At 35.2% G+C, this 12,062-nt stretch overlaps 1 protein-coding gene across 1 annotated transcript in view; it reads left to right on the top strand.

Moving 5' to 3' along the window:
• Window positions 1–12,062, top strand: part of LOC104521133 (neuroblastoma-amplified sequence) — a gene marked incomplete at both ends in the record, with an annotated part of 57,940 nt that overhangs the window by 28,284 nt on the left and 17,594 nt on the right. Inside the window, 2 exons of the mRNA XM_029083766.1 lie at window positions 924–1,013; window positions 3,227–3,422. Of these exons, the coding sequence (XP_028939599.1) occupies window positions 924–1,013; window positions 3,227–3,422 (286 nt within the window). The remainder of the gene's footprint in view (window positions 1–923; window positions 1,014–3,226; window positions 3,423–12,062) is intronic.

Below are 12,062 nucleotides of genomic sequence, written 5' to 3'. Positions count from 1 at the left end.
CCTACAGAGTGATTTTATTTATCTATTTAGTCCTACAATATTTGCTACCTTTTGACCTGCAGAAGAACATCATTGTGTAACTGGAACGTATGATGGGCAGTGTTATTCACATTTTTCTATTCCTACACATGTATAGTGGGTGCTTAATCCTCCCCTTCCCCACATGTAGTTCTTGACCATGTGTTCCCTCCTTTCGGATTTTGTTGTTTCTAGTAAGCATCATCCTGGTTGATACAATTGAAAATGAATCTCAGAGGGGTGGGAAAAGAAATCTACTGAATCAGCAGATAGGATTCTTTTGACTCAGGTTACAGTCAAGTTTGTTTAAACCAACAGAGATACTGCAAGATAATATTTGAAAAGAAAATATGACATTTATGTGCAACTTCTAATCTGTTTAGCTGATATTGATGAGATCTTTAAGGTAATGAGGTTACTTACATGTGGATATTTTGCTGACCTAATCTGTGTTAGAAGTGCTATATTTTAACTATTCTTTTTCTTTTAAGTTTTAAGTTTCACTGAAGTATTTTAGTATTTCTTTCCCACTCTTCCTGTTGTTCCTTGCATTACTTTGACATAAAACTTCTTTATAGTAAGAGTGACAGAGCACTGGAACAGGCTGCCCAGGGATGTTGTGGAGTCTCCTTTTCTGGAGACATTCAAAACCCGCCTGGACACCTTCCTGTGTGGTCTCATTTAGGCTCCTGCTCCAGCAGGGGGATTGGACTAGATGATCTTTCGAGGTCCCTTCCAATCCCTGACATTCTGTGATTCTGTGATAAAAATAAAGGTACTAGTTAAGCAGGGAAAGTGGAAAATTACTATATTATGGAACAATTCATGTAAATCCTACAGGTGGATAGAGTTAGATACAATATTAAGGACCATTTTAATGGTAATTTTATGTCTTCCCTTAACAGTGGAAATGATGACTCATCTACATCAGTGAAAGATCCACTTGGAGTCCTAGAAGGCATTGTTTCTGCAGTGCATGCAAGTGTTGAGAAAGGGTAAGAAGTTACTGTATGGATTCTTTGGTTAAGACTTTGAAAGATACTTCTCATGAAAATATTAAAGGTATGATACTGAATATGGATGATTTTTCTTCATGGATATATATATATATATCTAATGGGTTTGCACTCAATTTTCCAAGACTTTATTCTGGAACAGGCTGTCATTTATCAGATTCAAAATCTTAGTTGTGACAGAAGCCTTTACTTTATTTGATCATTTGGAAGAAGGCAAGTCACTGAACTGAAAATTTAGATAACTATGTATTATGATGCTTTGAGCAAATGGTTTTTCTGCTGTAACTACTGCAGATTGTGTATCTTCTAGAACTTCACTGCTTTTGTTTCAGTTTAATAGATGAATTAAAAATAATATTTATTCACTAAATTTGTCAATATTTGTAGAATATGGTGTAGAAACAATTTCACAAGTGCTGTATAAAGTTTCACTACATTTTTTTTTTTTTTCTCCTCCTCTTTTGGGCATCTCCTTATTTCAAATCACATAATGGTCTGTATATCTCACTGATGTTTTCCATTGGATTTCTAGTAAAGACAAGGAAAAAAAAACCAGTTGTTTTGTTTTGTTTTCTTTTCCAGATATACAAAGTTAAGAATTCCTGTATGATAATAGTAATAAAACCCCACACTCTCTGCTAGCCAGCAAAACCAGTTACACTACTGTGTGGAGGCTTTGCCACTGACATTAGATTAGTTAAATACTGGATACTGAAGTAGACTGAATTAATGTCAAAATCTATGTTAAATCTCATTTGCAATATTGCAAGGTAGAATCGGGGAGTCAGTACTATTATATTCTGACCTCAGCTATTCAATTTTAAAATACAATTTTTTCCCTAAGTGAAACGCATATAAACATTAGGTGTGAGTTCTGCAGAACTCTTGAAATATTCCAGCAGGTCCTCTTAAATTCCCAAACTTTTAATTTACAGTTTGAATGCCACCTGTTCAACAGAGGCATGTCTAATTTAGCTGAAGTTCTGAGCTAACAGCATCATTCAGACCATATAAAGCCTAAGCAAAATTGAAATCCTTGTAATATGAAAGTGTAAGCTGTCAGTGTTGATTATTTCAGCACTGTGAGACAGGTTAAATTAGTGCTTTCTGTCTGATACTACTTTCCTGTCTGTCTCATTAAGACAAATAAGGGAACATTAGTTATAAATCACACTCCACCTGGAACCACTTTCTTGTGGGGTTTATTTCTTCATGGATTTTGTTTTGTTTTGTTTTGTTTTGTTTTGTTTTTTGTTTTTTGTTTTTTGGTTTTTTTTAAGGGAAAAAAAAAGCTTTTGTTTAAAATACTACTGAAGGCAGGACAGCATTTAGTGATTTGTTACATGCTAGTTTGTAGCCTCTAAGAGACATAAGATTATTCTGTCTGCAACTGCTAGCTGGACAGTTGACTTAATGGTAATCTTGTACTTTAAATACTTTCACACAGTTAGAATGTATTCGATATAATACACTTTTTGAATCAAATTATTTAATTAAGAGTTTTTATAATTACCCAAGTCAGGAAAACCCAAAAAACTTAGGTTTTTTAACTTTTTTTTTTTCCCCCCCCATTCTAGCTATTATGGGCATTCTGTAATCATTTTCATACTAGAACATACAATAATCAACCTTGCTAGAGATGGAACAGAAGAAAACAAGAACTGGTTAGAGCTAAAATAAGGAGAAACTAATTTGTGTATGTGAAACATAAGGAAGGGATTTGTAAGGAAAGAAAGAGCATATAGGACAATATGAATAAACTTCAAATATAAAAATGTAATTCTTAAAATGCAAGCGGTCAAGCTGGTTTTCCATGAAGTCAGGTGGGGTGGAAGTGCAGGCATCAGTCAGGAGCAGACACCTTAAAAAGGCTTGGATTTTCAGGTGCTGAAATCTAGCACCATGATACAATTGGCAGTCAAGGTAGCATGTGGGAGAATACGTAACTGTAATAGATGGATTTCTATGGTGTTACATGGTTATTTGAAGTTCAGAAAAATTTCTTATACCACTTAGCTTTAGGCACCTAATTTACAAGGGCTAGTTTCTCTGCAGCCTCACAGAGGTGAGCTCTTCCATTTCCAACGTTAGGTATTTGTCATGCATTGAACGTACTTGTTAACAGCTTTGAAAAGAGATGTAGTACTTTCAGTGGATTACCAAAGACCAAATACAGTATTGTTTAATTACAGGGACAAAGTAGTTTCTTCAGATGACCTTCTGGACTGGTTGAGACCTTTCTGCGGTGATGACACTTTAGCAGTGAAGCCTCGCATCAGAGTATTGCAAATTCTGGAGCAAGCTTTCCATCTCAGTGACGAGGATGTTAAGCTACTTGTGTGCTTCAGAACACAAGCTGTTCTCAGAGCTTGCTGGCCTGAAACAAAGGTATTAATTTTGATTGCTATAAATGATAGCATAAGACTGGTTTTATACAGGGATTATATGATGAAATGCTGTTTTGCAGTATATGTTTGAAATGCATCTTGTTGATACGGGAACTAATCCTACTTTCCTTTTGAATCAGATTTCTGATACCTTATGATTCTCTGAAAAAAAAAAAAGTTATGCAAAGTTAATAGACTTCTCAGCTTTTGTTTGTGACCAGGAGTACATAATACTGAACTTGATTAAACACTAATGATTTTCCTCCGTGTCAGGCACTGACTTTGAAGTTTTTGTGTGTTCTTTCTTTTCACATGGAAAGATTTAATTGATAGGGAATGCATTTGGTCATAGTGTCCTTGTGGCCAAGAAGACCAATGGTCTCCTGGGGTGCATTAAGAAGAGTGGCCAGCAGGTCGAGGGAGGTGATCTTCCCCGTCTACTCTGCCCTGGTGAGACCTCATCTGGAGTACTGTGTCCAGTTCTGAGCCCCCCAGTTCAAGAGAAATAGGGAACTTCTGGAGAGGGTCCAGTGGAGGGGCACAAAGATGATTAAGGGGCTAGAGCATCTTTCTTCTGAGGAAAGACTGAGAGACCTGGGTCTGTTTAGCCTGGAGAAGACTGAGATATGGGACCTTACCAATGTTTAAAAATATCTAAAAGGTGGGTGTCAAGAGGATGGGGCCAGACTCTTTTCAGTGGTGGCCAGTAATAGAACACAAGGCAATGGGCACAAGCTGGAACACAGGAGGTCCCGCTTAAACATGAGGAAAAAATTCTTTACTCTGAGGGTGCCAGAGCACTGGAACAGGCTGCCCAGAGAGGTTGTGGAGCATCCTCTGTGAACATCTCTGGGGATGTTCAAAACCTGCCTGAATGCTGCCCTGTGCAACTTGCTCTGGGTGAACCTGCTTTGACAGGGGGGTTGGACTAGATGATCTCCAGAGGTCACTTCCAACCCTGCTCATTCTGTGATTCTGTGATAGTTAGTGTGCTATTGACTCTTAAGAGACAGCACCTAACAACTTGAAGACAGTAAGTGCTTAAAATAGGTTAATAACTTTAACTGGCCAAGTGATAATTTTAAGTCTTTTTCAGTATAAAGTCAAGAAAAAAAAAACTGGTAAAATCATTGCTGAAAGAAGTTACTTTTAGCTATATTATTTGTTTCCAGCTAACAGGGCCAGAGTACTTTTAGTTCAAGTTTTCAAGTCTAAACCATTAAGTTTCCTTCTGAATTAAAGGATAACAAAATATCTAACTTTCATTTTTTAGGTGTATGTAAAAGTTGATCTAAGACTAATAACAGTCATCTAGTAAATGTTCTCAACAGTGAAAACACTGGAGTTTGTAAAACAGAATATGAAAAATTCCATATATACAAAAAGGCTTTTGTTAGTTATTTATTAATATTTTAACTACTTTATTTTGTTACTCTTTTCGGTGAAGTGCTTGATATCAATGTATATATTTTTAGAGGTTCTGCATTTCTAAGTACAATGAAAATATACTAAAGGAGTAACAAGAAGAAGTAGTCTTGTCTTTCAAGCTTGTGCCATTTTGAAATCAGATGAGTGTCACTTGCTGCACGTAGAATTGCTCAGAAGCAGAGATACTTTCCATCCATTTTCTAAATGCCTCCCCCTCCTTGACAAGGCCTTATGGACCTAAAATAGTGTATTTCTAATATATATTCCTCAAAAAATCTATGCACAAAAACATTTTATATTCATATAAAAGAAAACAAATATCTCAGTTGGGACTCACTGTGCTAAGATTATTCAAGGGAATAATCATAATAAAAATCATAAAAGAAAAATAAAATGCTTATCTCTTGCTTTCTTTAGAAATTACTTTTTGTCGTGCATTCACAATAATACCAGTACTTAACTCCTCAGCTGCTCTTCACTCGTCTGTCTATGATTGGATTCTTCATCTACAGTTCAGTCCTTTGTCAATATGTGTATTGTCTGTGACTTGCTTTCCAACTCAAAAGCATTTCAAGTCTCAAAGATTCAACTGGAATATATTTTAAGAGAAAAGCTACAGGTAGATAATAGCCTTCAGCTGTGTCTGTTGAAGACAGAAAAAGAACCTGTATTTGACAGAAACCTTGTGAGACTCATTACACTTGTTTGAGAAATATATAAGATAAGATAACTTTTATTTTCTCCCATAATCTGGTAAATCAAAATATATATAGCTTCACAGCATGAGACTCGCATCCATTTAGTTTTGTCTTGTGATGTTTTAGCAATTAATTGCATACATTGCTTGTGCTGCTGGCTCACATGTAGCTCGCTGCCCACCAGGGACCACTAAGGCCCTCTCAGGAGATCTGCTCCCCAGTTTTGCTGTCCCCACCTTTGCTTCCTGAGTGCAGCATGGCTGTTAAACCTCGTGCAGCTCTTGTTGGTCCAAATCTTCCAGCCTGTTTAGGTCATTCCATACAATCTGTTAATGATTTCTGTTTCCTGAAGTGGTGGATTTTTAGAATACTCCTAGTTTTGAGCAGGAAAATATAACAATTATAACAGTCCTGTTGGAACGTATTTTAAAATTATTATAATTTTCATGTCAGTTCAAGCTAAATGTGATAGATGAGAACCCTTTGTTTTCAGTTTTGTTTGGGGTTTTTTTTCATATTTTGTGGTAGGTAACTAAGGTGTGCTTTAGACAGAAGTCATGTTGGTTTGTCTGTTACGCACCAGTCATTGAAATTTCAGAGTTGTTCACAAATGTCCAAGAAAACAAATGAGTGATCCACTACTTAGACTATTTTTTTTCTCTGCTAGTCAGCTGATGTCAAATGCTAGTCTACAAGTTGATATTAAAAAAAGCAAGTGATGACCTTATTTGATGATTATGTTTTCTTATTTTGTGTATTAACAAACAGGGAAAATAGCATATTGAAAACTGCTTACATTTCACAATCCTTCATGGTATGTTAGTGAAACAAAAACACTGCAGAAATTACTAGTTACACAACTGCTGAAAAGCGAAGAGAGATTTTTGTATGAGCTTTTGGAAAAGCATTAATTAAGTTTCTCATGCAAGTTATTGCTTCAGGTGCAATGACCTTCAAAAGCAACCCCGTTCTACTGAAAGGGATGTTGAAGCACAATTTAAGTTTTACCAAGTTGCTGGGTAATCCTGACTGAAGCGGGGTCAAAATGTAGACGTGAGGAATTACATCTTTCAAATGTGTGCTCAGACTGCTGTGTCGGTCTGTCTGCCTTGTCTGTAGGTATCAGTTTCTCTATATCACTACTCCTTTATTAATTTGGTCATCCTTTCTCATCTGGTGAAGTAGCAAAACCCTTGATCATGTTAAAAAAGAGGGGTGTGGGTGGATCAAATGCTATTTTTACCTTATAGAGGAATGTATTTAAAGGTTTGTTTTGGGTTTGTGATTTTTTCTTTTTTAAATGAACTTTAAATTGTAAATATTTCAAAAACTTGTTATCTTACTTCTAGACTGCTTTATCCTTTCTTGCTTGACATTTCTTACATGCTTTTAGGGGATCCCTCTTTTCCTTTACCATTCCTTGATACAAAAAGGGACAACAGATATTGTAATAGGATCAATGTGGATTTCTATTGAGTAAAGATAAGTTTAATGATATTGCAGTGTTCAATTACCAGAAAATATGTGAAAGCCACCCTCAGTGTGTCTACTAATCCTCTTAGTCAGACTTTGCATACATCAAGGAGGGACTTAATATTTAATTATTCTCTAGGTGCTGTAAGTAGTGGCCCCACAAATCAGTGTGCTACTGGGAAGCAGGCCAGCTCTTACAAAATTAAAAATGTACTTTATGGAAGCAGATACCTATCAAACAGTCAGAAACACAGCAATTTCCAGTTCTCTAATGATTAGTTAACAAAATAAAAAATTCAGGGGTCCTCATTTTTCAAAGGCTTGAGAGTCTTTAATTCACATTCCAGTAGCATCCCACTCTACTGGAGAGAGGAGGCATGCGTTGTTTTAATCCCCTTGATTAATTTTATCTGAGCTCTTCAGGTTCTGTAATTTTCTAGTTAACTGGTGCATGAAAAATACGGGTCAAAATACTGAGGGTTTTTTATATATTAAAAAAAAAGTTGGTGTGGGGGACATGGTTTAGAATGTTCATATCAAATTTTAGTTTTATCCATCTAAGATGGGAATTCCATTTGTTTTCATATAATATATAAAAATATAGTCTGCATTGACTCACAGCACTGTCTAACATACATGTAAGGTATCAGCTAACAGGTTACGTGTGTGTACGTAGGCATTCAGTTCAGTGATCAGTTACAAGGCATAAGTTACAGGAATGAGTTAGAGTTTTGCTGCAGGAAGTTACAGTGGCACTAACAAAGCTTCTGTAGATAAACCACGGGTTAGTTTAAGATAAGAAGTTAATAATTGTGAAGCTTCTATAAGACACACCTTGTCTTAAAAGGATTGTTTAATTATTATGCAAATACAAAATGTAATTACTATTTGCATGACACTTCAATGCAAATAGCTTTGTCATTTAGAGAAGGTTATCTCAGTCTTTCCCCTCATATTGTTATATTATGTATTTTTTTCATGCTCTTGGGGTATACAGAGCTGCTGGAGTGCTAAGCATTTTTGAAACTTGGAAGGGATATCTAAAATGAATTTAAGATTGTAACTTTAGGCACCTTTCTTATTTTATCTGAGTTTTTTTCTCTAATGTTTAGCTTTGAAAAATTACTGGATTAATTTTGACTTGTGTTGTGTACATCCCACACGCATTTTCTCTTCCTTCATATAGGCAATTTATGTATGCCATATGTAAGGTTTATGTCTGAACAACTGTAGTAATGTCTACATTAATATAATAAAGACTTTATAAAGAAAGATCTGAGTGGGAATAAGTCAATGTCAAGTGATTTTCAACTTTTTCCCATTGCTTCTACATGTATCAGAGAGATTTAAAGAGAAGGATTTGGAAAGCACAGTGAGATTTAAGAATTCCCAAGTCATTTACTAAGTAACAATGACATGTATGTAGCTTGATCTGGCAAAATACAAGTGAAGAAGCTCTATTTGTTTAATCCTCAGCAATCTTTTATTTGTGAAAAATCCTTAATTAGAAGAAAGATTTATGGTCCTATCAACTTTGAGTAAATTTGTTATGATGTTGTTTATAATTTTAGAGACATTGTTTCTCTACTGGTAATGCATAAAAATTAAGTTTAAGAAATTTAATTTAAGTTTTAATTAATATTTTAAAACACTAATTTCCGTTCTTTGAAGATGCAATTTATCCATATGAGAACATGTGAAATGTATTTTTTCTGGGAACATAAATTGTAGCATGTATGATTAATGGAATACTTTAAGATGCAAATGAAATATTTTCCATTAACTGCACAAGTAAAACGGAGAAGACAAAATGGAGAGAAAAGCAGTATAGCTTGAGTGAACGTGACAGTATTGAGTGTTGTGTTGGGTACTATGGTATTCTGTAGCTTTTCAGTTCCTTCAGAGGAAGAGAAAAGTGCTCTGGAGTGGATTTATGGGGAATAATTCAGTTTCTGTAATAGGTCTTTTGTAATGAAGGTGTAAGTGGAGAATGGTTTAAACATTGCATATTCTGCTTTTATCTCAGTTTCAGAAAAATTAGGAGCTCATTAGTGTTGTATTCTGAGTTCTATTATTATGTTGCAAAGAAATTGGTGAATGAACTGTGTGATTCGGTCTTCGGTGTCTCTTGCTAAATTCTTGGCTAGGTTCACTGTACAGCATTGAGTGCAAAACAGGCTGAAACTTTGTAGAAAGATTTTTGTATTTTTTATTTTTTTTTTACCTCTTTGTGATATGGCATGTGTCATTGTTCTGTGTTTTATAGCATAGTAAAATCCAGAAAATCAAATTCCCTGCTCTGTTTTACATACTTCATCACTTTTTTTCCTTATTCTGTTGTTTATTCAGTCTATGTAAACAATTCCAGTGATGTTAACTCATCCACTGTGTTTTCTGTCTCTGTAACTTTTCTCCCCTCTAGCTCAGAGCCCACTGTGATATCCAGTATACCTCCTGAATGGAAGTAATGGGAGAAGCGGGTGTGGTGTCCCCCGTGGAAATTAACAGTCTGTGTTTATGCATCCCAACACCTTGATGGCTCTCTTTGACTTCATCTGTACATTATTAACCAGAGGCATCTGAATTTCATTCATTGAGGCTCAGGTTCCTGTTTTGACTTGATGAGGCTAATTTAGCATATTTTAAAATGTGATGACTTTACAATTGTTACATTTTATTTGCCATGATATAGTCAATTACTTACCCTAGACTTTTTTTTCTTTTAATTAATTGGAGGTTTCTTTCTACAATGTCCTTGACGAACATAAACTAGCTCATTTGTGTGCAGTGTTATCTGTTCAGTGCTTGCAGTCCTCCAAACACGATATAATTTATATCAGCGAAGAAGCAGTCATATAATCATGAGAAATTCTACTTTTTACCTTTACTATTTGATCATAAAAAAACACAAACAAAAAAACCAGTTTGTTTTTGATCATGTTAACAGGTCAAGTTCTTCAGTGGTTTCTAGTCAGGAATGTTGTTAAAAGCCTTTTGAAAATAAAAGTACAACGGTTTTTATTTAGGCATTATTTTGTGAATATCTTAAACAAGTGTTTTGTATTAATGTTCCGTTGATGCCATGCTTTTTTCAAACAGTCATTCCATCAACTAGCTTGGTAGCTGACATTGTTTTAGAGGTCTGTAAACTCTGTGTCATCTGAGGAGCCCCTCTCAGGTATTCTTAAGAGTTCTTTACTTGTAATAATTTCTGATAGTTCATGTTGATTGAAAGAGTGAGAGTTTGTTTCCATATTGTTGCTTTTATTACATAGGGATTTGGTTCAACTGGGACTGCTAGGACTTTTGCTACAGAGCTACTCATTTATTTCAGTTTTTACAGCTTAAATAATTTTGTGTTATCCATCCACTTGGTATTTTAGGTGCTCCCGATCTAGGTCATGAATATCAATAAACAATGGAGGAATTTAGCATTAGAAATTTAACTCTTTCTTTTCGTTTTTTTTTTTTGTTTTTTTTTTTTTTTTAAACTGAAAATATTAGTACTGAAATATTATTTAAAAGTGGAGTCAACATCAGCAACCTGTTGTTCCTAGAAGAGAGTATCTTACTTTCTTGTGGGTTGTTCTTTCTGAAAATGCATCTTTTACTTTGTCGGTTCAGCCTATGTACAGGATGACATTTTGGAAGGATTAATTTTGACGAGTTTTCATTTACATGAAAATAGCTTTTAAAAACATTTTTCCTTTATTAGCAAGATTTGCAAACTTTGATTATCAAGACAGCAGTTATACATACAGCTGAATACTGGGTGCTTGTGTGTGCACTGCTGCTTGATGCTAGAGATGATCAGAATAGGCAAATTGAAGAGTCGGTTCCATAAGGTGTGGAGGGAAATGGCTGACAATAATTTAACAGCTTAAAGTTAGAAGTAATATTTAAGGATTAGAATCTTGTCATTTCTGGGCTTCAACTTCCAACAGTCTTTTCTATTCTAAATGTAGAATGTCTATATTACATATAGATTATGAAATATGAAACAATAATTAGTAGCTGGCATATACAAGTAAAATGACTTATGTGTTTTTAAGTTTCTCATGTTGCATAGGCGTTAGTTTTATCCATGATTTCCACAGATCCAAATTTTTACCTATTAACTGACACCTAGTCAGTCTACATTTTAAATTACGTGTGTGTTAATCCTGTCTCTTTGAGTTCTAACTGGCTAGATATATAAATCTTTCAGCTGCATGAATCTTCCTTTATTTACCCTTATCTCTCTATCAATATCTATGTAGAGTCTTTAGAGGTTTTCTCTCTGCTGAAATGTATTTGCAGATTAGGACATAGTCTCCTGCAGAATACAAATGAACGGATTTTATTTTCTGCACGAGTTACGCATTTTTATGCATTAGGCAACGCATTTGTCTTTATTGAATCTGTGTGTGTTTCTTAGTGTTAGTGAGCTGCATATCAAGCAGATAAGGAATTAAACAATATATAAGGCAGTTTAGAAGAAAAAGGTTCTTGGGTATTTCTACAAGACAGTCAACTCAAGTTGTGGCTGAGCCTTTGTTTAATTCACTACCAGTAGGCTTCTGGTTTATTTGTTTTTAAACTTGAATGCCATAATTTGCTTATTCTGTTCACTGGCTTCAGTTTTAGCAGGAGTTGACTTGTGAGATTATGTACATCCCTTTTGTATCTCTGTGCAGCAGGCTTTCATATGTGGTCAACACTCGTATTCATAATGTTTTTTAATATGTGAAGTCCAGCTTTGGAGAAAGTGCAAGAAAACCTGACCTTAGAGGTCTCCCTCCTCTGGGGTAGAAGGTATGGGTTGTGAACCATGAGTTTGTCATGCAGAACTGTTGACTTCAATTTTAGTTTTGTATTGATTGCTCTAAGATCGTTGTTTTGATAGCAGACACTTCCTTCTGGTCTGTCAGACAGTGGTTATTTTTCCAAAAATCTAGATTACAGCAGCGCGTGTTCTCTTTGTGAGTTCAGAAACTGGATTGTGCTCCACCATGAACTCCTGTCTCCTTGTTGGTCTTAAACACAAATGGAGGGGAGATGTG

This window comes from Antrostomus carolinensis, unplaced genomic scaffold (assembly GCF_000700745.2).
Source record: "Antrostomus carolinensis isolate BGI_N321 unplaced genomic scaffold, ASM70074v2 scaffold8702, whole genome shotgun sequence".
NCBI lineage: Eukaryota > Metazoa > Chordata > Aves > Caprimulgiformes > Caprimulgidae > Antrostomus > Antrostomus carolinensis.
This window is presented reverse-complemented; position numbering and strand designations above follow the sequence as displayed.